General features: G+C 41.6%; 1 protein-coding gene across 6 annotated transcripts in view; it reads left to right on the forward strand.

The window, feature by feature from the left end:
* The window catches only part of LOC115563138 (uncharacterized), a 49,310-nt gene that overhangs the window by 16,022 nt on the left and 6,749 nt on the right, over positions 1–26,539 (forward strand). For 5 of the 6 annotated variants that reach the window (XM_089260558.1, XM_089260556.1, XM_089260557.1 and 2 more), the window contains exons 3-10: positions 15,393–16,016; positions 18,440–18,576; positions 19,236–19,423; positions 19,500–19,603; positions 19,685–19,918; positions 19,980–20,110; positions 21,625–21,810; positions 23,231–23,260. In XM_089260558.1, coding sequence (XP_089116684.1) covers positions 15,393–16,016; positions 18,440–18,576; positions 19,236–19,423; positions 19,500–19,603; positions 19,685–19,918; positions 19,980–20,110; positions 21,625–21,810; positions 23,231–23,260 — 1,634 coding nt within the window. The remainder of the gene's footprint in view (positions 1–15,392; positions 16,017–18,439; positions 18,577–19,235; positions 19,424–19,499; positions 19,604–19,684; positions 19,919–19,979; positions 20,111–21,624; positions 21,811–23,230; positions 23,261–26,539) is intronic. The other variant, XM_089260561.1, reaches the window with a different exon arrangement.

The raw sequence follows: 26,539 nt of genomic DNA on the forward strand, positions 1-26,539 counted from the left end.
TACGCTTGGCATTTACAAGAGTTGTGAAACGGTTCTTAGATCATTATCACATACAAATGTTTTTTTAATTTTTATTCATTTTTTTTAGTAACTTTTTATACTCGAACTCTGTCTATTTATGGCTGCAAAACATTCTCAAACTAAGTTTAAACACTGCATTTAAACTTTTCACATCTAAGTTGTTTGCATTTGCTTCGCAACTATGAAAAGAAATCAGAGAACTAAGTAAAGTTTGCATGATATGCCATGTAGCCGAAGACTCCACTTTTTGTTTTTTGTTTTTTGGCGTATACAAGAAAATTGTTTGTATTTGAGTTAGACAACAGTTAGACAACATTACGATGCGAAATCTGTATATATATACATACATATATCCATCTATATGCACATTTAAAATGCATGCACCAAAAAGGGTCAAAATGCTGCATTTAAGCTTTTCGCATATGTAATGCTTGCGTGCGGTGACTTTTTGCTGACCACAAGGATTCAGGCAACAGCTAGGGTTGACAAAAAGGCTTAGCCAAGGAGAGTTGGATTGGGGCACCGTTAGTAATGCCCGCTATATGGCAGTTGCCAGTTGGTTGCCATAATTCAAGCCACAAAACTGCAGTTGGCTCCAGCGACCGCAGGCGGCAAGCTGAGCTATAGCTGAGCTAAACCGAGCTAAAGGCTGGAGGCGTGGCAGATAGTTTTGGGCAGGAAGGGACTGAGTTGCGTGCGTGAGTGCGTGCGTGCGTGCATCCATAAACTGAGGCAACTCTTGCGCTCTCTGTAGATTCATTTCCTCTGTCAGTTGCGGCTGCTGCTGCTGATTGATGGCTCCACTTGGGCTAACTAAACGGATTCGCATTTGGCTTCACACTCCCACACAATTTGCAGTTTGGGCAACTTCTTTAGCATTTTGCTGTTGAAATTTAATTTCCCCAAGCGAAGCTGAGATGTAGAAGCAGCGCACGCCTAATGAGCTGAGTGAGTACTTACACAAAATTAAGTGTTGTCCTACTTCAGGATGGGGGCGGCGCGCTCTACAGCTGACTTGGCAAACATGTCTCAAAGTAGCAGTCAGAGATAAAGCAAGACAGCGAGAGAGTGCAAGCGAGAGGGAGAGAGACTGAGAAGCGAGGTAGGAAAAGGAAAAGCATAGAGCGACACAAAGGAAATGAAAAAGTAGCGCGCACACAACAACAACAACAACAACAGCAAAGGCAGAAAAACACAAATAGGAGTCAAGTAAGAAAAAGAAAAATATATACGAACGAGAAAAAAAAAGCAGAGAAATATGTACGACAAGTGAAGTGGGAAAAACATTCTCACTCCTTCTCGTTCTATGTCTCTCTATCTCTCGTTCTCTCTGTCTCACACTCTCTCCTTTCTAGTTCTGTGTGACAAGTTGTTGTTGCTTTCAAATCATCATAAAGTTGAAGATAAGTTTTCTTTTCATTAAAAAAAGAAAGAAAAGCAAAGCAAGACAAATAAATATGCAGCTGGACTATAAATAGACGACCGAGTGATACTCTACAAAGCTAAGGTTACTGGTTACAAAGCTAAGGTTGGTGTTGGTATTATAGAAAGAGCCTCAGGTTTCCCTTCTATTCAAATTCCATGACTCTCAACACCTATAGATAACAGTGATTCTAAAACTATTTCAAGATTATTTTCATTATCATTTTTCAAAGCCAGACACTCAACCAATATACCCCATTTCAAGTGTTGATCGGCGCATTTAAAGAAAGCACAAAAATGGGCAATGCCCAGGCGGGCAAGCAAACAGACAGACAGACGGCCGTACGGTTAGGGGCCGGACGTAATGCTTGGTCCCCAGAGTCGTTACAGCGTTACGATGTAGGTTCAGACGCGACAGGAAACAGGCTCAAACGACAGCTGAGGACAGGCAAATGCTTGCTTTAGTGTTTCCTCCCCCTCAGCTGCGTGCTGCGTGCTGCCTGCTGCCTGCTGTGAGCTGTGAGTAGGGCAAAACAAGTTGTTTTGTTGTGTTGTTTGGCCGTGTGTTACGCTGTCAACACGAAACACTGATGCCGAAAATTTAACAACATTTTACAACACACTTTTCAGCACTGCCTCACACTAATTCAATGAGTGCACGTGGTAACTGCTGCTCGCCTGGCTTGGCTGACTGCGTTGGCGGCTGTCCAAAAGAACCTGCAGCAGCAGCAACAGCAGCAGGAGCAGCACACGTAGCGAGAAAAGTTGACATAAATCTGCATAAAATATTCGCATATGCAAAACCATAAAAATGAAACGGGAAAAATAGAGAGAGAGAGAGGCAGCGAGGAAAATGAAAAAATGAAACTGAGGCAAAAGTGTCGACGCTTAACTGGCATGTTCGCCAACACATGTGCCAGGTGAACTAGAGGTGAGAGCGAGAGCGAGAGATATACAGAGGAGAGAGAGAGAGAGAGAAAGAGAGTTAGGATAGGAATAACTCAACTGCTTGACTGGAGCAGCATCACCATCACCATCACCATCACCAACAAGCAGTAGATGCAGCATCAGCTCAGACAAGCATTGAAAAATCTGTAGAAATTATGCAAATACATTTCAGCAATCACTTAACTGTGGATACCACCAATGGAATGCCGAAGACACTGAGGGTATATATAGATATATGTGCATACACATACATATATGTATATATAGCAGATACGTTGAGGTTACGTGACGTTCAGCTTAAGCCATGCGAGCCGCATTTGTAGCAATGCCAACGACATGCAGGCCAGCTTAAGCGAGTCAACAAGATGACTTGAAAGTTGAAGCAATTTCCGACTTAAAGTAAGAACTAGGAAAGAATAGTTAAGAGTGGTATATGAGACTTTTAAAATTATCCGCACTCTAGCTGGCTAGGTTTATAAAGCTCCTGAGCAATATCTGTGTTTTTGAATGACTTTATTTTACTTTATTTTTATATTTTATATATTAACCATAATTTATATTATTTTAATGATTTTTTAAAATAAATAAATAAATATTTCTCATATATTTGATAACTGGACATACTAAAACTAGTAGGGCTGGCTTATTAAACAATTATTTGCACTTGACTTTTAATGTTTCGTTTTCAATTAGAGTCTTCTCATTAGAATGAGGGATTTTAAGCAAAATGTTTAAATTCCAGGCAAAATATTTGCTTAAATTTCCATTGTCTCTATTAAATACCTAAATATCTATCAGCTGCTTTTAGCGATGCTCCACTGTACAATGCTACCCGCATATAATTTGAAATTGCGATATCCATCTTGGCAGCTTCTCAAGGTATCATACTTTGCATTCTATCGGAAACTCCCCAACGTTCAATTAGGCCCCAGCAAATATTTTGCAAAACTCTTACTCTTCTTCTTCTCCTTCTTCGTCTACTCCTTTTTGACTGGCGTAATTCAGCCACGCCCCTTAATTAGGCGTAGATAAACAGCAGCTTGATGCATTGTTATGTCATGCCGCACGCATGTGCCACAAATTGTTCACTGTACATTAAACAACAACAAAGGCGGGCAAAAAGGGTTTGGCGACCCAGCCAAGTTAACATCTTCTTCTTCTTCTTCTTCTTGCTCCTCCCACACACACACACACACACACACATACACACACACAGCTATAAAGTCAAAGTCGACGCATATGACAGAAAGCCTTACGCTGAAAGGGTAAACAAATTCAAGGCAAAATTGATGACAGGGCACACATATTACACACACACACACATGCACACACACACACATACACACACTCGTCAGCAGTTGTGACATTGCTGTCATCTTCGTCAACTTTGCCAAAGGTTGAACTAACATTGAAGCAACTGCCAACCACAGCACCACCCGCAGCAGCTCCTAACCCACTTCACAATTTTTTTACTGAATTTGGATTAAGTGGACTTTGCTGTTGACGCAGTTGTCTGGGCCGAACAGCGAGAAAGAGAGACAGAGAGAGAGGGAGAGAGAGAATATTTGTAGGGGGCGCAGCTCTAAAAAAAAAAAAGTTCTTAAGAGTTTTGAGCGCTGCTTTGCATGCCTCACGTGTGTGGGCGCAAAGGTGGCTGAAGAGATTGGAGCTGGTTGCAAGCTGACACTAGTCGCCACCAGCCACACTCACTCCTTCGCTTGCCCCCTCCCCTCCCACTTCGCCTTCGCCTTCGCCTTGGCTGCCTGTGTGCGCAAATATTTGCCAACGTGTCAATAACCCGCCCAGTGATTTATTTCATATTTGGTCTGGCTTATGAGTTTGTCTTGCCACCCACCTCGGCTCGAGTTGGCACACGGCTTGCAGCGTTACGCAGCTTGGAAATAGTTTTACGTTTAAATGCGAATGGGCCATGAGCCATGGGCCATGGGCCGCCTGTCAATGACATTTGATATTCAAATGGGAGTGAGAGAAAAGACCAGCAGCAGGATAAGGAGTGAGGAACAGATTTCATAGCATACTTATGCGGGCAGCGACTGATGACATTTGTGCCACGCGTTGCACCACTGCTCCGCAGCAATGTGGCAAATGCCACAGACGTCGCCTTTGCCGTCGCAGACAGCGCCTTAAAGCCGCATAAATTGTGCTCAGCCGTAGATGAAGTATGACATATTTTCAGTAATCCAAATCACAAACTCTGAATGGCAAAGGTTGTTTTGCAATGGGAGAGAGAGAGAGAAAGAGAATCTATATCATGCAAGCTGGGAAAGAGAGAAAGAAAGAAGAGAGAGAATGAAGAGACAGAAAAGAATAAAGAAAGGAGAACGATATTGCAGGAGAAAGGCAGAGAAAGATTAAGACAGAGAATAAGAAAGGCAGAGAAAGAGGAAGTCATAGAAAAACAGAGAAAACGATAGACAGACAAAGATATATAGGAATAAAAGAAAGAGAGAGAGAGACAGTCAGAAGAAAAGAAACAAATTGACTTCTTTTCATTATATTTTCTTCATCAATATGAATTCAGACCACACCTCTCGCCATTCGACATAATTTCCAGGGTATTTACTATTCGTCTAGCAATCGAAGCAGCCTTTTTCTTTGGCTGCCCAATGAAGCGTGGAGGATGCTTTATCGCCGCCATATCCACTTGCTGCCTAGTCATAACCTGCGCTGTCTGATGCCTATATAAAGCAGCAACTCCAACAATTCCCTAGCCTTCAATGCGCCCTCTCTTCACTCTCTCTCTCTCTATCAACTCCTCTCTTTCTCTGCTGCGCCTACACTTGATTTGATTTAAACGTTTTGTCAGGACTGAGGCCGAGAGGTGGCATTGAGACATGGTTTATTCATGCAGCAGCCGCATTATGCAAATAGCTCTTGAGCTGCTTCTGCTCCTGCGGCCGTCGTCTCTGTTGCCACGCCTCTTTGCAGCGCCTTCGTGCGCCACTTGAAATTTGATTTTATTCACTGTGTTTTCATCTCCTCGCCTTTTTTTTCGATTTCTATTTCGATTTGTTGCAACATTTCAAGGCGGGGGCCACTTCTCGCCGCATCGCTTGTCGAGTCGGAGTGGAGTACAAGTTGAGTGCCACTTTAGAGCCAGCAGCCAGAGAACGGGGCACGAGGCACGGCGCACTGTGGCACTGCCTCAGCAAATCAGTAGCAACAACAACGTAAAAAGACTAACGTTCTCCCCCTTCAATTTTTTTGTATTTTTGTACATTTTATTTCTTACTTTTTTATGGGGCAATCGAACGAGCAATTCGTCTCAGTTTCTTTGTAATTGCATTATTCAGCGCACAACTTTTTTACTTTGCTGCGATTTAACTGCTACAAATAAACAGAAACAACAACAAAGCCAAACAATTTCTTAAGAAATTTGCTTCAATTTTTTAAGACGCTTTGCCCAGGGTATTCAAATATTTGTATTAGACAGATATTGAGCATTGAAGGATGTTCAAAATTATACTCTTTACGGATAAATATAATTTTATCTATATATGTGTGTACGATTAGAATGTTTGCATACGGTAAACTTATCAGACTGCCTTCTTATACTCGTTCACGAAGTACAAAGAGTATATTCGTTTTGAATAATCTCCATGTTATGGTTTCTCCATACTTCATAAGCTAGATCTTTGGAGCTCAGCACTATAATATAGAAAATATATGTATATGCCATCTCTTATACGTTTTCACTTGACTGTCCCATATCACCTAGGGTATTAGGATTTCCACACTTTTCTCTTCACGCAACATTTATTTCTTGTTGTATTCTCTTGCTTGCTTAGAATTTTCGTTCAAAAAATTTGCATAGGAAACAAATTACTGAGGCAAAAGCAATTTTAGATTTAAATAAAATGAAGCAAAGCAATTCAAAGGTCTATCTCTTTCCTAAGCTCTAGCTCTCTCTCTCTTTCGTTGACGCTCTCCGTGAGGAAAATCATTTCCTTGGCATTTTCTTAGCTTAGGCAAATGCAGGATGTGACAAATGTTTTGCAAATATGTCGCGTGTTCCCTGAGCCTGTCAGCTTGACTTGTCCTCGGCTCATTTGAGAGTTTGTATTTTACACAGGCAGAGACACACGCACGCACGCACACTCGCACACACACACGCACACGCACACATGCTTGAACATTGTTTAGGCCATGTGTTTACTTTCATCTGAAGGCAAAAATAATTCAACCCAAACATTTCTTCAAAATTTCTTGATACTTCTTGATGTATTTTGCAAAAGCAAACCCTGCTTATAAGTCGAAGCTATTTCAACATTCTAAATGGCAGCGACGGAATGAGAGGAATGACGTGTGCACACAACGTTGACAGCAACATTTTTCTTTTGATGGCATTTATGTACGCTTACCTTTAGGGCACTTCAGCTATGTCAAGAAATGTGCAGGCATTACTGTTCAGAACTAGTAGAGCTATCCCTACCAAATTTCGCAACCTAGAGATAGCTCGATTTTTTACATTACATTTTTTACACACTAAAATAAATGATTTGCGTATAATTTTCGAGAACGTCAATATTAATGTGATTGCCCATCTCTTTCTCTTTCTCTCTCTCTCTCTCTCTCTTTCTCTCTCTCTCTCTCGCTCTCTCTCTCTCTCTCGCTTCTCTCTCTCTCTCTCGCTCTCTTCTCTCTCTCTCTCCCTGCCCCTCTTGCTTTTTGTTTTCAATATGAATGTTGATTTTGCTCTTGATTTGTGTTCAGTGACCAATTGAAACGATTTAATAACGCATCAATCAAAATTCGAAATACGTAAATTCTCTGCCGTCAAATTTAGCAATTTAACTATGCACAATTTCAATATTTACTCGAGCTGAATGCACTTCGCAATAAATAACTCAAAATCAAGCTCTAGCTGCGCCAAACGTTGCGTATACGCAATATTTGTTCTATGTGAATTGCACTCAAAGCGAACGAAAAACTGAGAGAGAGAGAGCGGGCGAGTGGATAAATGGAATGGAGTAAAGCCAACATTTTTTTGGTTATTATTAAAAATACATTTTTAATTAAAATGGTTGCAGCTAAAATTTGCTATAGCGTTGAGTCTGCTCCATTTATTGGTATTTACATGGGGAAAGAGCGAAAATTGCTTTAAATTTAATTTACATGCTATTTCCTTATGTTGCAGTGACATAACTTCGACGTTGTTCATTAAGGTCTTATATTTTATAGGAAATTATCAATGTAGAGTAGAATTAAATTAAGTGAAATTACGTAATTTCCTATAAACGTTAGGCTAAGGCAATGCCCTACAGAAACATTTATTCTATTCATAGAAAGAGACAGACAGTATGTTAATTAAACCAGCTCGACATTCTAATCATAGACATAAGTTTATGCTATTTATTTTTAGATATTTGTCTATTTTACATATTCTCATTTATTAAAAAATAATTCAATAGATAATTAAATTCATTTCGTAATCTGGGTCATGTGAGCATGAACATTATGAAATAGTAATTACATTTACGCTAGATTAAAATGATATAAATATTTTTAGCTAAGCTCGTTGGGTCATTTAATGAATTTAGCTATTTAAAGCTGAAACATTAATTTTACTTTAATGTTCACTAATTTTAATTTGACAGCGTTAGCTTGTTAGTTATATTATTTTTCCATTAGAAATCAACAAATGCATAGCCATAACCACGAATGAAATTCGAGGCCCGAAACCTCATTGGTTCAGTTGAGCGTATGAGCTCTATTGACTGGAAATTGAACTCTTGTCCCTTTGAATGATATTTGTTCTAGCTGAAAACTTGCTTGTTTATTTAACATGTGTGTGTTTCAATACTGAGCCCAAGGCAATTGCTATATTGATTGGAATTTACCTCTAAAATGCAATCACATTGCAAATGAATATTTTTACCTTTTTGCCACACATATATCATGAATATACTGCATTCAAATTTCCATTTTTCAATGGGCTATCACTAAAATAACAACATTTCCATTATATATATTTAGTTATTTATATATTGATTTTCATATAACATTTGGTGTTTTCTTTTCTTTTTGGCACATCAGACAAGGGCCATTAGCATTATTTACCAATCACAATTCAATCAATCGTATAAATTGTGATTTTACCTCGAACCTTTTGCATTTTACGTTTTACATTGCAAATGAAAATATATTCAAATTCAAATTCGAATTGCCAAATTCGCTGTCTGCGTCTGTCATATTAATTAGCCAGTTCCATGCCCAACTCTCTAGCTCTCTCTCTCTCTCTCTCTCTCTCTCTCTCTCTCTCTCTCTCTCTCTCTCTCTCTCTCTCTCTTCGTCTCTGTCCATTGCTGAAAACTAATTAAAATGCCATGTCATCGGACAGGCCGTCACATAATGCCATCGGCCCCATCCAAAGTCCCCCAAAAGAACCTACTACCTAATCGAATAAATGTCATGAATGAACCCGCTACCCTATCTGACGAAAGAAAAAACAACAACGATTCAATCCACAGCAGCAGAAATCAGCGCAAATAACTGTGAGCCGAGAACCAAGAGCCGCGAGCTGAGCGGGCGAAATTGAATTCATATTCATTTGGGCGCCCGTTCGAGTGCCAATTCGTAATGGCGCCCAATGACAGCGAACAATGAAATCAAATTAAAATACACTTTAGAAACGCGAGTGGATTGAATGAATGAGTCAATGAATCAACGACTAAACAATGCAATGCCAGCTCGTCGGACAGCCAAATACACAAAGACAATCACATTGCTAAGAGAGAGCACAAGAGAGAGAGAGAGATAGAAAAATGACAAGTTGTTGCTGTTCTTGTCACTGACAGTTGCGCGTTAAAAAAAAAAATGCTATAAATTTAAGTAAAATCAAATTAAGTCTCAAGTGTTTTGCTGTACTTTAATTATGGTGTCTGCGCTGGCATTTATAATGCCCATTAAATTAACTTCATTTACGTGGTAGAGCAGCATAATGCGTACCTGGGGACTGACGCCAAGCAGCATATTAGGTGTAAATTAAAAACGAAAATACCACAGGGAATTTTAATGTCTTGAAAATGTGAAACATACGAAAATACTCTGATTATGAGAGGGAAATAAATTGAAGCATATGTGTATATGATTTATGCATATACATATGTTGGGAATAAAGAGAAAACATGGAAATATTAACGATAGATATAAATAAATAATATAGAATAGAGTGAAACTTTTAACTTTCTAAGCGAGCATAAAAACTTTACACAAATACAACCACAAAGTACTTTTTTTTTTTAAGTATCAATCCGTGGTAAAAGGAGCATAATAAAGTAGTCTTAGTACTCTGTGTGAAAGCCAAAGTGAGTAACCGAAATATGTTTAAAATGCGGACAACGCTCAAAATTCATTAGCTGCATAAAACACGCACACACACGCGCTCACTCACATGCAAGCACACACACGCACACTTAAACAACTCGAACTTGCTGCTGCTGCTGCTGCTGCTGCTGCTGGCACGCATTTTAGGTCCGCTTTAAACGGCTTAACTCAAGTATTTGCCAAATGTGCAAAAGTGCGAATAAAAAACCCAGGCGAAATAGCTTGATAAGATGCTGGAGTGGACTAAGACATACCCTGCAAATGGAGGTCTATAGAGTCAACATACACACATTATCATCATGCCCTGTTTAACCCATTCGCCTTAGGTATATGGCAAGCAAAATACATCCAAATATAAGTCCCAAAACTGAAAGATCTCTCTACATGAACTGTTTTGGTAGCTAGCTAGCTAGCTGCTAGCTGAATTCCTTGTCAATGTGGCCAAGTCTAGGCGTTTAAATAACTTTGACGCCCTTTCTGCATGAGAACACACACACTCAAACACAGAGGAGTGTACTTCGCATGTGTGTGTTGTTCTTGAGTGTGCGGCATTTCCGCTTCTAATGCCATTCACAGCGCACGCTAAAATTGAAGCAAAAGAAAAACTTTTTTGACGACGTACGTTGACAGGGCCAAGGGAAATTTGCCTTCATTTGCCAGCTAGGGAATAACTACACACACACGCACACACACACACACACACACACGCTCATCAAACACAAACGACAAGATTTTGTATGTGTTTAAGCGACTTACAATTTCGCCTCATTGCCAAATCTAACAAAATTGCGACTTTGTTGCTTCTGCAATTCGCGTTTGGCTGTGTAAAAGTCACAGCCACACCCACAACCAGCCCACCTCCCCTCGCGCCACAGCCCCCCTTCTCTGCCTGTTTTCCCTCAATATTCCCCGTCTATGTCGGCAAACACATATAGAGCGCCAGCAATTTGGCTTGACAACTTTTCGTGCCGTAGCGATACAAGCAATTTGTCTCGGGTTAAATTTGCCAAATTGTCGCAATTATCATTTCGCCTTTTGTGCGCATCTTTCTTTTGGCCTTATTCACTTCTTCTGCTCATTCGGGCCAGCATGCTTTAGCAGTTAGCTAATGAGCCACGATTCGCGTGTCCTGCACTCACGCCCAGTCGCCTTCAAAAGTATTCAACGAAATTTTTCACAAATTTAAAGTCAATGCATGAACCGAGCTACGCTTTAACCAGCACCTCCCCCTGAGGAGAGGGGCGCTTCATGGGTGGTATGGACGACGTGGTTTATATAGACACTGCTGCACTTCCCTTTCCGCTGCGGCGCCTGAGCAAAGTTTGTTAGCTAGGAAATGGCAAAGGGGCGTGGGCTGTATGTAGTCTTGCTGCTTTATGCTATAAGTCAAGTTCTCTTCCGGCCTGGCGGTTGCTCTCGATGACGAAGTTGATGATGATGATGATGATGATGATGATGCTGCTGCTGCAGTTGCTGGCGCTGACAATGAAGATGACGAACTAAAGACAACATGTCGCAAGATTGCAATAGAATGCTAAACAGAGCAAAATACTCTACTTAAAGAAAGAAGAGTCGATGAGTTATATGCTGAGGCTGTACGCAGCTGTGAGTGTCGAATGAAGCGGTCTTCTCTAACTCTAAATATTTTGTAGTTTTGGTATCAGGCTTTGATCTTGATCTAGCTCTCTCTCTCTCTCTCTCTCTCTCTCTCTCTCTCTCTCTCTCACTCTCTCTCTCTCTCTCTCTCTCTCTCTCTCTCTCTCTCTCTCTCTCTCTCTCTCTCGAGCTTCTAGCTCTAGCTCTTCACATGTAACTTTTGCTCTCTAGCACTAGCACTATAGCTCTAGACGTCTAGCATTATTTATAGCTCAACTCACTACCTCTAGCTGTCTACCTCTAGATCTAGCTCTCTATCTGTATATATATGCTTTACCACTCAAATCTAGCTCTCTAGCTCTAGTTCTTGCTACCTCTAGCTGTAAAGCTCTAGCTCTCCGCCTCCAGATCAAGCTGTCTAGCTCTTCCAACTCTAGCTTCTTACTCTATCTCTACCTATAGACTCTTCAAACAACCATAGCTAAACTTGCTCACCTATACACCCTTTTCCTTGCACTCCATAAGTAGAGTATGATAAAAAAAAGAACTGGCAATGCCGCTAGCTAAAAACGAGACGACGTGCACAACATCTTTCAACACTTTTTATATGCAACTATTTTGCATATGCCAAACACGCACACACACACACACGCACGAAGGCACTCTCACAGTAAGGCGCTTTCCCTGCGGTTTTAATGTCTGTGTCTGTGCCTGAGTGTGTGTGTGTGTGTTTGTGGTTGAGGTGGTTGGTATATTGATGTTTGCTGCGCTGACTTAAGCATTGGCGCTCGCACATTTCAACGCTTCGTCGTAACTGATATCGCATGTACATATATCTTAAATACATGTACATATATGTGTGTATATCTTACACATATCTTTAGCCACACGTTGGGCCGCCATTAAGGTCGTCCATTTCAGTGGGAAAGCTTTGCTTGCTTACGGCTTACTGCTTCTTCTTCGGCTGCTGCTGCTGCTACCATTTAACCATCATCGTCGTCATTTCTCTACCTCCAACTACATTGTCGTCTGCCATGATATGAGGGCTATCTAAATGTGTGCGTGCGTGTGTATGTGTGCGTGTGTTTTAGTGCTGATAAGAAAGCAAACGCTATGATAAACAAGTTGCTGCTGTTTTTTATACCCCGTAGCCATTGAAAGTGTTTAAGGAATGGCATATTAATGCTGAGACCTGATAAGTAATAGGTGAAGGGAAAGTTTATCACTTGAATATATACAGATCTTTGCTATTTATGCTAGGCGGTAATCCATGAAGGAATTATCTCTTGCATCTTGTAACTTAAATCTACCATTTAAGAACTTCATTTTCTAGTCGCGCATATCCTACACTAGGCCTTCGCCATTCCTAGCTCCTGTTAGTGTTGTGTTATTGAAACTACCGCAATAGACGAGTATCAAGCTGTAGTCGAAGAAGAAGCAACACAAGTGCAAATTTGAAAGGTTTTTGACATTGCCGCAACGCAATACCCTCTCTTCCTCAACTTGCCATCCCGCCTACCTCCCTCTCGCCCTCTCGCCCTCTAGCCCACCCATTATCTGTTACAGCTTATGCTTTTGTTTTTGAAGTTTACTTTGCTGTTTACTTTGCTGCTCTTAGTTTATGTGAAGCACGTCTGGGCAAGTCTTTAAGCCATTTCACAGTGGACCATAACGAAAATGCACTTTACACAGATTTTATAAGGCGGAAAGGAAGAAGGAGGTGTGGCACAGCAAAAATGACGTTTCATGGCACGAAAACAAGTGAAAGAAAAGGAAAAAAGTTTGGCATATCAAAAATTATTAGCAATTTAATGCACGAATAGTCAAGGAGCCACAGGACATAGCAGCCCCAGCAGCAGCAGCCCCAGCAGCAGCCTCAGCAGCAGGAGTGGCAGCTCAGCTGAAAATGTCCTGTCCAAGCATTACACTTCTGTTCACTTTACTTCACATTTGCTCGTCTCACAGGAGGCAGCTTGCCGCGCGGCAAGCTCTCGATTTTGTGGCAAGTTTCACTGACGCCAGACGCAATAACAGTTGCACGGCTACAGGGCTTGACTAGGGGAAGGAAAGGCAAGCAAAGGATGTGTGTAGGGCAGATGGTAATGGAAGCCAGACCTTCTACACTTGCATGGATATGTTAAAAACAACATGTTTTCCACTTCCACTCCATACCCTTTTGTTCAGTTGGGGTAGCTCTGCGCAGCAATACACGCAGCAACCATAAAAACTATTAATTAAAGTATGCATATGTAAAGTAGAGTCCTTTTTACAAAGAGCTTCCGTTAATGAAACAGAATTAACATACAAAAATGTTTTATGATGTGTTAATAGCTCAACTTTGAGGTTTCAAAACCATTAAACTACAACTTTATGATGCCCTTTATTATGCCATACTGAAATTAAAACAAGTCAGCCGTTGGCTACAGCATTATAGAATTTGTATTCCCTGAATTACCATGCCATATTATAGTCACTCTTGATTTATTTGTTGTTCAATTGAACTACCTTTACTACCTTTCTATCTTTACTCTTCTACTCTTTGTTTTCGTATACTTGATTCCTTAGCTCATGCTCTGGCATTGCAATTGCATCACATTTACGGTTTGGTTAGGGTATCTCTGGATGCACTTTGTGGCATTCTAGTTTGAATCAGCTATTTTCGTGTTGTTTTGTGCAGCAGCAGCAATTCTGTGTGTGTGTCATTTTTTTTTTTTTTTGCTTTTTCAGTTGTTGTTGTACGTTTGTTATTGTTGTTGCTTGTTGTCGACGTCATTTGCTGCTGCTGCTGCTGCTGCTGCTGCTGCAGCGACTGTCTGCCACCAAAGTCGTCGCCGTCGCTGTTTTTGTCGTTGTCGTTCTCGTTGTCGTTGTTGTCTGTCCCACATTCGGTTTCATCCGTCGAGGCATCCACGTCTGTTCCATGTCTGTGCATCTAATTTAAAATTATGCAACGATTTTTTTGCTATTTTTATTTTGTTACTGCTGTTGCTGCTACTGTGCAAGGCTGGCTTTTTCGCTCAGTTCACTCATTGACTCTCGAGTTGTTGTTGTTGTTTTAGTTGTTGTTGCTGCTGTTTTGGGGTCACGCGTTGCAAGCCCCAAACAACGGTAATAAATCATCAGCAGCCCGCGAGGCAGCCAATAGAACAACGATTTCCACTCTCTATGTTTCTCTTTCTCCTATCCCTCTCTCTCTCTCTCTGTCGCCTGCTCTCTCCCATCACTGATTTTTGCGGCTGTTGTTTTTCATTCGCATCGTTATCACTGACTGCTGCAATCGACAGCAGCAATCCCTCTCTCTCGCACTCTGTCTCTATTTCTTCCTCTCTCTTGCATCGCACACACAAAAAAAAAGACATTAATCAATTCTCGCATAGAACGTCTGTTCTATGCTAGTCGCCGGTCTTTCAGCCAGGCCTCGCATATATTTATCCATTGTGCGCAAAAAAGCACCGTTACACGCTTGGCAGCTTTTATTTTTTTTTTCGCTGGCTGGGAATTCCCCCTTTTACACATTTTTGCACACATTTTGTGCAACGCGCGTGAAAATTCGTCCTTGGCAAAGCAAGCAAAAATAAAAATACAAAATATAAAATACAAAATAAAAACAAAAATAAAAACTGTTTATGCTGCAAATATTTATGAGCCAACCGCTGTCGCTGCCAACGTCGACTGCGACCGCGACGCTGGCCGGGCACATTTATTTCCATTTATTTACCGTGCGATAAATATTTGGCCATAAATTTTGGGACATAAATCGCAAAACGCAAATCCTTTATACTTTTTATATACTCTTAATTTTTGGAGAACGAAAAATTAATTCGTGCATTTTCAATGAAAGTCCAGGCGAAATGGATTGCAAAATAATGCATAATAAGCATTGAGCTTAAATTGAAATAAAAATTGAATTATTTTAAATTGTAAAAATATAAATAAATTGTGTAATGGCAGTTTGACGACTAGCAGATACCCTGTGCGCGTTGAGCTTTGTTAAATTTGTATATAAAATATCAGATAAATTTATATGTAGTCATAATACGATTTTTATTTCTTTGCAGATACAACAAACACAAAAATGACATTAAAATGGCGTCAAAAATACAAAAGCAGAAAAAGGCCAAAGAAACTGAAACAACGAACCACAACAACAACAACAAACATTGCAACTAACACTGCCGCAACTGCAAAACACTTCAGACTGAGCGTGGATGGTGTCAAAGGGCAGTCAAATGAGCGCCACATAACTGTCACACAAATGTTTCAAATGCCAGCAACAACAATTGCAACACAATGTCATGCAATTAAGGCTTCCAGTCAAAGTCAACGTCAACCTAAACATCAACGTCAGCGCCGCAGTCAGCGTCACGTAAATGCAACGTCAACGTCAACGTCGACGCTGACGCTGCTGCTGGCACTGGCAGCAGTTGCCACAACAACAGCAGCAGCAGCTGCTGCCGCAACGGCAGCGGCCGTTCCAGTTGCTGCCGCATCCACATCAAACGCTGCCAAACCTGCCAATTTGTCTGGCTATGGTTCCAGCTCCGGTTCCGGTTCCAGTTCCGGAACGGGTTGTTCTCTCGCTGAGTTTAGCTGCTCGAATGGACGTTGCGTTCCGCTCAGCAAATTCTGCAACAACAACAACGATTGCGGCGATGGCAGCGATGAGCCGCGCTTCTGCACACGTAAGTTCTGCGGCGAACGAGGAGCGGGCGTGGCGGATATGGGGGCGTGGTAACTGGTGTTGCCAGCAATTATGCAAAGCTGTCATAAGAGATTAGCCGTGCAGGCAACAGGAAACTCTGCGCTGCGCTGCGCTGCTGTTTGCTTAATTTACAGGGCACACAGGTGCAAAAAGGTGGCCAGCAAAAACGAAATTAAACCGAACGAATGAAGCAGGCAATCAACCTCCTTTTATACTCTTCCATGCCGCGAAATTAAATCGCAGTTACATTGAGAGAAAATTCCATCAGTAAACAGCTCTTAGTTTAAAAAAAAAGTGAGCGAAAGCACTAGACAACGAAATTGACTCCGATCTCATTTAATTCAGTTATTTTTTTTTTTATATTTATTTAATTAAATTTACTTTAAAATTTTCATTTAATTCGTCTGCATTTTACGCACGAATAAATAAAACGCTGCTATCTCGCTCACTCACGTTCGCTCCCCACATCATTCCATACATTCCAGTCTGTCAGCTCGCACAATTTCTTACTCTCTTGCACTTCCACTCTTTGCCTCTCGTCTCCATCAAGCTGTCAAATTTATAATTCGATACTTCCATCCTGCTCGATCTTCTTTAGCCTCACACGCTTTCCAATCGACGAGATTTGTCATGCACACACTTCCATGCTTCGCCGCAGTGTAGCGAGCAGCCATTATTCTCTCACTCTCTTTACGTTCGTCTGCCATGCAACCCAGCTAGCATGTGTAAATGTAATTAAGCACGCGCACACATACACACATACACACACACCCACACACTCTCTCCCATTCACATTCACACTCCAACAGAAAGGCCCTCATAATGGCGGCAAAGTGAACTTCTCACTTTACCAATTGGCTGCCCATTGGAGCCGTGTGCCCAGTCATGAACGGATCAGGAGTAGGAGCAGAAGCAGGAGGCATGTCATGTCAAGCGTTGATGAATTTAATTAAGTATTTTCAATGACGTTCAATGCGCGAGAGGATCAGAGCAGAGTAAATGCAAAACTTAATAACAAAAAATAACGGAATTTAATTGAAAAATGAACACCCATTGATGGCTAAGTGCGCCGTCAAGCCATCAATATATAGGTTGAAAGCAAAATGCTAAATCAAAATAACTGTTGTTGCTGGAAAGCAATTGCTTTATGCCTGCATGGGCTGCTGCAAATGTACACACACATGTGTAGATGCATATAAGTATGTGTGTGTATGGGTATGCTCATACTCTATGGGCATTCGCATTAGGGGCATAATTATCCAATTGTTTATTGATAACCACTCGACTGCCTGTCGAATTTGATTGAATGCAGCACCCACAACAACAGCAATAACAGCAACAACAACAATGGTGCACAGGTGCCACAGCCAAATTGAATGGAAATCCGTTTTACTCAATTGTCTACACAAACCCCATAAATTTGTAATAATACTAATTGAAAAGTCTACAATAAGTTGTGACAATTGTCATAACAAATTGAAATTCAAATTCAAATTGCTTTTAGCCTTTTTCCACATCAAATAAAATCTCAAGAGATTTGCATTCCAATTGAATGGTCAAACGGTAAATGCATTGGAAGGGAGCTGGTGTAAATGTAAAAATGGCAAACATTTTGTTTTTGCACTCACCTCATACATATTTTACACTTGATGGCTGCTCACAATGGATAAAACACTCACAAACACTGCACTGATATTCATTTCATTGAAAACACTTAAAAAATATACACTAAACAATAAATAATCACACGAACAACTTTTCAAAACAGCGCGAGCGACCGATAAGCAAGCAACAGGTTGCGGATATTTCTGCGACTGGAGTTGCCAGAAAGTTGAACTATTTGCCAATTATTGCGATTAATTGGTATTTAATACAAATAGTATATGTATATACGATATGTAAATGATATCGATAGCAGCAATTGGTAATGAAGTCTTTAAATAGTAAATGAAGCTATTAAATGAAACTTCATTAATTATGAATTATTAATGAACAAATCATAACAAAAATAATACAAATCTAGATAATTGATGTGATATGCCTAATTACCTGTTTATAGCGTGCAGCTTGACATGTAATGCTCTGAAGTTAATTTGCCCGCCAGTCGGAGTTGAGCTGCTGTTAACTTAACAGACAATTAACACTTTGCCCTTAGTAACGGCACCTAATTTGAAGAGGCGCTTCATAAACGCCGCTATTGCCAATTAAAGGTGTCTAGGCTAAGACAGGGTACGTTAGGCCTAGGGGTTGCTTTGACAGCAAATAAACAACGAGCAGCAAACAACAACAGCAACATACATAATTGCTCGTCTAAAGCTAATTACCCTTAACATCGTTTTTGATGAGCTGCTAACAATTATGATTTCCTCATTCTACTCCTTCTTCTTCTTCTTCTTCTTGCAGGTTGTAATCGCACCTACTATGGAGACATTGGACAGACTTACTCCTTGGAGCTGCATCGGCCCAAACAGGATCGTGTGCCCTTTGTCTGTGTGCTCACGTTCACGGCAGCGGGCGGACAGCACGGCGATGTAGTACAGGTAAGCTGGCATCTACCTACCCACCCACCTGGCCTTTCACAATTCATTTGCCAGCTGGGATGAACTAAGCCATTAAAAAGATAAGCTAAGGCAACAGCACCCCTTGATATTGATTTCAAAGCCCAACAAATCCCAATCCCAAAAGGCGTGCAGCAAACGAAGCGTAACTCCAACTGACAGCGTAGTCGTATATACCCATCTCCTGTCCCCCACCTCCACCTGTTCCTGCTTTACGTGCTGCATGCGCTACTTCGCGTAGGGACTGCTCTTCACAGAGGAAGCTCACCCAGTTAGTTATTACGCCACTTCACACCTTTTCGTGTGGGCGGCTGGAGGCGATGGAGGCGTGCTGAGGTACTTGGCCAACGGCTTTGGCACGCTCGAATGCCTTCTGAGAGCATCCTGAAAGTCAGCAAGCCAGGGCAGCCAAGCAGCCAAACAGTTTACTGATATACTCACAGCTATACGAAGCTGGCCAAAACTTTATTAAGGCAGATGCCCTAGAGGGGCATCTAAGGGGTATGCTGCAGCTGAGATCTGTAGTTTGAGTTCAATTGAATATTTTCGAGTACAGCAAAGTAATCGAATCGTCTTATTGGGAGTACTTTTTAATTAATTTCCCTGCACTTCCTAACTTTGCCTCTGTTGCTCGACTCTAGGTTACCCTGGACAGCTTTACGATTGGCCGCTTCACCAGCTACGTGCACGAGGGCTGCCCGGATGGCTACATGCAGATAGCAGAGTCCGCGCGCACCCCAATCGGTGGCATGTGGTGCGGCAGTTCGTGGGGACCAGTTTTATTCTACAGCGAAACGCGCTCGCTAATATTCACCATCAAGCTGAACAGGTGAGTTAGTCAACCCCATCCGTTCTTAAGCAGTATTAATGAGTATTTGTTGTGTGTCTTGACTGCCCTCCTCTAGGTTGGCTCGGGATCAAAGCGGATACAACTTCGATTTTCGTATTAGGTACAAGGTGCTCTCAAAGGATAGCTCGGTGACGCGCTACGGCGGCATTAAGCTGGCAGGTAAGTCCTTGTAAAAAAAAAGGGATTTCCTTAAACTAAACTCTTTATTCTTCTGCTACTCTCTCTCCCTCTCTCTCTTAGAGCTCAGCCAGTGGCACAATCGCAGCAGCTTCCTCAATCCCCAGCAGCAACAGGCTCAAGCCTCCGGCTCAGTCATGGAGGACTTTACAAACTCCAGCGGCGCTCGCTCTGATCGCTATGGCCAGGACTTTAGTCTGTTCAGCGCCTATGCAAATAACAAGACCTTCATGGACTCTCTGGAGAAGCCGCTGCCCAAGGACGAACACAACTACACAGAACCCAAATATTATCTGGGTAAGCTGATTTCGAATCCCCTCTCCCGTATCTTCTCGCTTATATCGAAATCTTCTTTCAGGTGATCTTATACCGGGCACCTACTGTTCGCGCATCTTCAGCGACTGCGACAAGAAGCCCTGCCGCCTGCAGTCACCCAATTATCCGGGCATCTATCCGCGCAATCTCACCTGCTATTATGCAGTGCGACAGGTAAGTCCAGCAGAAGCATACTTTCTCTCTCTCTCTCTCTCTCTCTCTTGGCAAAAACCTTATCACCTCTTATCTTTGTCCTATTTCGCTCTGGTCTTTCTACCCTTGAACTTCAGCTCTTAGTATCAGCTCTCTAAATTATCTTAGTTTTCCCATGAAAGGTGGATCTTATCTTCTACATTTCTATGCCCTTTCTATCGACCATTCTCGTTACATTATCCCCTTTTTGCCTGCCAAGAACCTTTTCTCTTCCTTTCATTATACAGATTTTTCTTTACCCCAAATTTTCTTTTAAGAATCTCACGCCTACCTTGAACCCATTCGCTTTAGCAAGCAATCTAACCTACCCCAGCAGCTTGAAGTGAAGCTTACGTTTCTTCTTCACTAATCCAACAAATTTTCATCTCTACATGTCTAACTGTATCCCTTACTAAGCATTATCCAAAATGTATATATGTTCATGCCTCCCCGAAGAGCGCCAACCCATCGTTAAGCGCATTAGCACAGCGCCACCCAAAACGTACTGCCGCTGTATCCCAGTTTCGTTTAGCTCATAAAAATGCCAGACTAAACAGAGAACAAAAAACGAATAAAGAGAAAAGCAAATGTTCCGCTAAATTTCTTGGGAATCGAGAAAGTTGAAAAGTCAGCGAGCGAGGACGGAAGTCGATTTAAAAGCAATTTACATTCCAAAATAGAATACGTTTCTTGATTATAATTAACTGGGCGTACGCCTAGATAATGTCGCCGCCAGACTTTACGACTATTTTGAGTTATGGAAAAAGTCGATTGTCCGTGATGTGCGTGTGTGGAGAATTACGGAGCAGGAGAGGGGGGCTATTTAAATGTGTCGAGATAAAGACTTAAGTTGCATAAACAGAAGGCAGGTGAGAGGCGAGAGGGCAAAGCTGTGAGAGTGAGGAATAACGGAGTGGGATTCGATTTGTTATGTGTTTATTATTTAAAGTAAGAGTTATTTGGGACACGCTTAGAGAGTCTACAGTTAGATGATATGTAGAGAGAAGTACATAGTAGGGAAAGGTACGAAAAGTATTGGAATATAGAGGAATTTAATATCTTCTAGAACATTTATATCTAGAGCCTTTAGGAACCTTCTATAATGGCTAAATTGCCTACTAGAGCTGCGCTTGGAAGAGTGATACAGATTCTCTTTCTCATTTTCAGAACCAAGTACAATCCCCCCTCCCTCCACAAATAGACGTCCATCAGAAATGCTCTTCGTCCAATGGACCTGCCTACCTTTAAGCCTTTAATCCTTGCATAGCCTGCCGAGAACTGTGCAACATTTATCTACCTTTACTTTACGCCACATACATGCCAAAGGGTATTATCCCAGATGGTACCAACTCTCCCTTACCATCTCTCCCTTGCCATCTACTTTACTCGGCACTTTGTGCCGCAATTGAATTTATTGCAATTGCAGTTCATTAATTTGCATTTAATTGTTATTTGAAAACACACACACACACACACACACACATACATACACACAGCACGACGTGCCCCATGGCAAACACGCGCTGATTCTAGTTAAACAGCCCAAGGGGAATCTCGTTTGGATCTCCACGCAGGAGACATCGGCCACAAACAAAATGGCGCCGCCGCCGCCAAGTGCCAGCGACAAGGATAAGAAACTGGAGCCGAGGCTGAAAACATGGAATGACTGCGATTACATTCAGGTAATTAAAATGAATGCACCGACCCGCCCCCGCCCCCCTAGCATCCAACTACTTTCAGTGCACTCCATATTGTCCTTTACACTGCCCCGCCCCCCTCGCCCCCTTCCCGCTCTGCGCCGACAATTTTAACGAGCGGCCAATGGCCGAGGCAAAGAGAACATGAAAAGACTTCAGCTGAACGACAAAAATTGAAAATGAGCAAAGAAAAGAAAAATCCGGGTGAAAAACTCTGTTGTTTGCCGCAATTCCAGAGCTGGACAACGGGCGTATCCCTGCCCCAGCGCTGTTTGACTCTGGCCCACATAACAGCACGACAGCGCTGTCCGTCCGTCCGTCTGTCTGTACAAATCGGACATCGCCGGCGAGCGGCGCTTCGATAGGCTCTCAGTGTGGGAAGTGTTAATTTCGTAGCCTCTTTGTTTGTCAATGCTACATCTCTCTCTCTCACTCTCTCTCTCTCTCACGCTCTTCATCCCTCTCTCAATATATAGAAAAGGGAGAGCGCCTCGTTTGGCTTTAAAATTTATCCGGCCTAACTTTTGACTCAACTCTTAACGAGCTCACAAGCCAAACAAAGCGCCAAGAAATGAGAGAAAATGGCAAACTGCAAAATCTAATGGGAATTTGATTAGTAAGAAATTCCTGAGCCAAGCCTGGCTGTGCCGGCTCTACGCTGCCTAACAAGGCCGAACGATAATGATAAATCCTGAAGCTATTTGTGTAGAGTGAAGGAACAGTCTCGATTCAAGACAGACTTTAATGGCTCGAAGTTATGGAGGAGAAGTTGGAATAGAAAGTTAAATTTGAATATATTAACTGTAGATTATTGACTTTAACTATGCAAAAATTTGTTTATAATGTACAAAATTATTTAACTTAGTTAAACTCTAATGAAAAACTAATATCTGTCTAGAGATCTGTGAACGAACCCAAGGAACGGCTAGCACTTCATGAATTTCTTTATTTAAGTGCAGTAGCTGAGCATTGTAGATCGTGCTTAGAGCTTTGTTTTGGAATTTATGAAGTATGCTCCAGTTGGTTTAGATGGCATTGCCTCTAATTGGTGTGCCATAGGCCTACAATGATTTTACGCTGGGTATATCATCCAGGATTGTAGTAATAAGTCTGATAGCTGCCCCAGCAGAGAGGCCCTTTCTCTTTCTAAATGCATTCAGTAAGCTTTGACAGATTCTCTAATAGGTACATTCCATAAGAACATCGCCTCATTTCTAGTAAACCCGCTCGCGATCTATTCCTCTCACTCGCTATCGCTCTCTCTCTCTCTCTCTCTCACTCTCTAAAAACACATCATTTCGGGTCTAGAATGCACCAAATCTTCACTGCTACATATGTAGTTGTATTATATATGTGTAATATATGTCTGTATATGTTGTATATATGTATATTTTCTCGTACTTAGGAAAATGTGAAAGCCAAGTGGAAATCGACGGTAAACGCAAAGAAATACAAAAAATACAAAATTATTGCTATATATACATACATTCAAGCAAAAATGTAGTGCTCGTAGATCGCCCACTCCCACACACCCACACACACCCACCAAGCCACCCACCACCCCCCCAACGTCCATCTATATATATAAATATCTCTTATCTGTTATCTTTAGCAACAATTGTTTGTCAAGGCGCACAATTAATCACTAAAGGACATTCATTGAGTAGATAATATATTCATTATGGGACACACGACCAGCTGTGGCAGGGGGCGTGGCTGTCTGGCTGTGCAGGAATTCGTCATTTTGGATTTATATAAATGAACACTCGACACGCACATCATAAATCGCAACAACAACAATGGAGAGTTGGTGGGCAGGAGGCGGGCAAAGGGGGCGGGGCAGTCATGGCCAAGAATGTCTCGGTCGAGGCCAACTACAAAAGTGCTCGAACGTGCCTCGGCTTATGTAAATTGTGTGTGAATTATAGCCGCAGGATATTCATCTAATGCACGTCGAGCATTAGCTCCACACTGCCTCCCCCTCTCCCTGCCCCTGCCCCTGCTCCTGTCCGCTCTTGAGCTCTTGAGAGCATCTATAGCTGCGTTTGTCCACTTCGGTTGGATTTCCTTGCAGCTTAAGGCTTAAGTGAAGCACTAGAATTCTGTGACACATCCGGGCATCTCCTGCCACATCCTGTCACCTCTCTCTCTCTCTCTCTCTCTCTCGCTCTCTCTCTCTTGTGCTATTTGCCTTCAAATTAGCACTGCAAATGCTTTGACGAGCTAACGCGAATCACTGCATTCTGCTCCAAATTCCTTTATTTTCTTTGCTTTATTACGCTCTCTCTCTCCCTCTCTCTCTCTATCTCTCTCTTTTTGTATTCAATTTTGTTATCCTTGCTCGTGACTGTCCGACTAATTCCTGGCCATTAAATGCTCGCTGCTTTTTTTTTTGGCCAAATGGCCTGCAGCAGTCGCTCGCCTGACTTCGTGCCGCCTACAAATTGTCCTTTTCTATATTTTCCGTTTTATTTTTGTTTTCTTCTTCTGCTTTTTTGTCTTTGTCTGTTGTCCTTTTTGTCGCGCCGCTTAGCCGACCAGCGGCCAAAGTGTTGGACATTTTTGGTGCGGCATGTGTGCATAATCGCCGGAAAAGCGATCCAAAGCCCCAGCACGAAACGCCCATCAAACACACATGCATACACTGAGCGAAAAAATGGGTGACTCACACATTTCCATAGGGGTTAGATGAGTTTTAAATTCGTTGACAATTCGCTAACTTGGGCGTCTACAATGGAGACTTGGGCAAATGGCGAATTTTGAAAGCATTGCAGTTCTCATCGGACTCCAGATGATATTTGCATGGCTACACTTGACGAAAAGCTGACCTAAATAAGCTGAAATTTTCATTTAGAATTTTAATTCAGCTTGAAAGAGCTGAGCTGGTTTTGAAGTACAGTAGAATCTGTCTCTGAGGTCTCCGCCTATAGCGTCTGTACGGTTATAGCGACGAATATGCTGGTCCCTAAAGAAACTTATGAGCAAACGTATATAGCATCTTCCGGATGAGCGTCGCTATAACCGGATTTTACCGTATATTAAGTCTGTTCAGAGAATATAGAACTAAGTAAAGCTCATGTATACAAATCAGCTGAGGCTCAAGTGAACTCATAGTTGGCAATAGAGCTATACATTTTTAGACATATATTTTAGCTATAGTGCGCAGGATTTTGATATAGTTTAGTAATACTTATTGAGCTTCAGTTAGGTAGAAAAGACATTGTAGCTTAGCTTCAGTTGGGATATTCAAAAAGTTAGGAAGTCCACTGCACATATTTAGGTATAGCTTCTATCTCTAGCAATTATATTCCAAATTCTAACAAATCTCTTCTTATTGGAGTCTTATAATACAGAACATCATGGTTTATCTATCGACTTGCATACTCTAACTGTACTTTAGTATTTTGTGCACTTGTTTTCATTAGCTTACTCATTTTCAGTTCACTTTAAGTTAGTTGATTGATTACCTCAGCCTTTTACGCTGTTCAAGTACAACTTCGCCTCCTAGATTGATTAGCAGCCAAATTTCCAGCACTTGCCTTGCGTTGCCTTGCCACCCGATTCCAGTAGCTCGCTTCTCTCAGTGTATTGCACATGTGAGCACACATGTTTGCACATTCCGCTGCTGTTCCAGTCATTACGCTCTCAATAGCTGCAAGTGCTCCGCCTCACCGCTGGATAATTTATATAAATGCCACGCTTTCAATAAATTTGCGGTTCTCTATTACCTGATCCTGTTTGTGGTCTCTCTGTCTCGCTCGCTCTGCCCCTCTCGCCCTCTCCTCCCTCTCGTGACCTCACTGAAATTAATGCAAAAGTCGCCAGCCACAAAACTAATTTGTCATGCGTGGCCAAAATGGTTGGCAAATGCAATCCAGAGCCACAGGCTAAATTGCCCACCTGGTGGACAGCTGCTGCTGCTGCTGCTACTGCTGCTGCTACTGCTGCTGCTGCTGCTGCTGCTGCTGCTCCTCCTTCTCCTGCTCGCCTTGCCTCAGCTCAACCAGCTGCCCGGTTCGAGGCATTTGCTGAGGGCCAACTCAATTAAAATGCATGAAATTATGCAAAAATGCTGTAAACACAAATGCAAATACACACTCACACACACACATGACACTTACACACATGGCACACACACAATTGAGCGCTCCATTCGTTTATGCGCTGCATAAATTCATGAATTCCAACCGAATGCAAGAGTTTTTAACCCTTTAAAGCGCCAGACTCTGTCATTCTAAATAGGTTCCAGTAAACTAAACTTGTTCAGCGTTCAACGAATGATACGAAGCTACTTTTTACTCATCTATCAATTGTTTATGGAATATATCATGAGTAGTAGACATTTGAATGAAATGAAATGGAGTGAAATTCACTTCTTCTATTAAGTGATTCCTGTTTATGGAAACAAAGCTGCATATATTCCAGCGGAGGAATATACTTTACCCTATAGCAATATTGAATAAAAAGAGAGAAGGAAATTTATTAAAGTCCTGAAGTCCAGGAAAGGAATATACTTGAACCTATATCAATATTGAATAAAAAGAGAGATAGAAATTTATTAAAGTCCTGACAAAGTCAACTAACAATCTATAACAAAAAAGTCTCTTAAAGACTCAAGATATCACAAAGAATTGCAATAGAAAATATAACTTAGATAATTTACTTTAATACTCACACATATTTTAATACTGTCCATCACTAATCCATGTATATA

The sequence above is a fragment of the Drosophila navojoa genome, chromosome 4 (assembly GCF_054131105.1).
Source record: "Drosophila navojoa isolate 15081-1374.11 chromosome 4, UAZ_NAV_1.0, whole genome shotgun sequence".
In the NCBI taxonomy this organism is placed as follows: domain Eukaryota; kingdom Metazoa; phylum Arthropoda; class Insecta; order Diptera; family Drosophilidae; genus Drosophila; species Drosophila navojoa.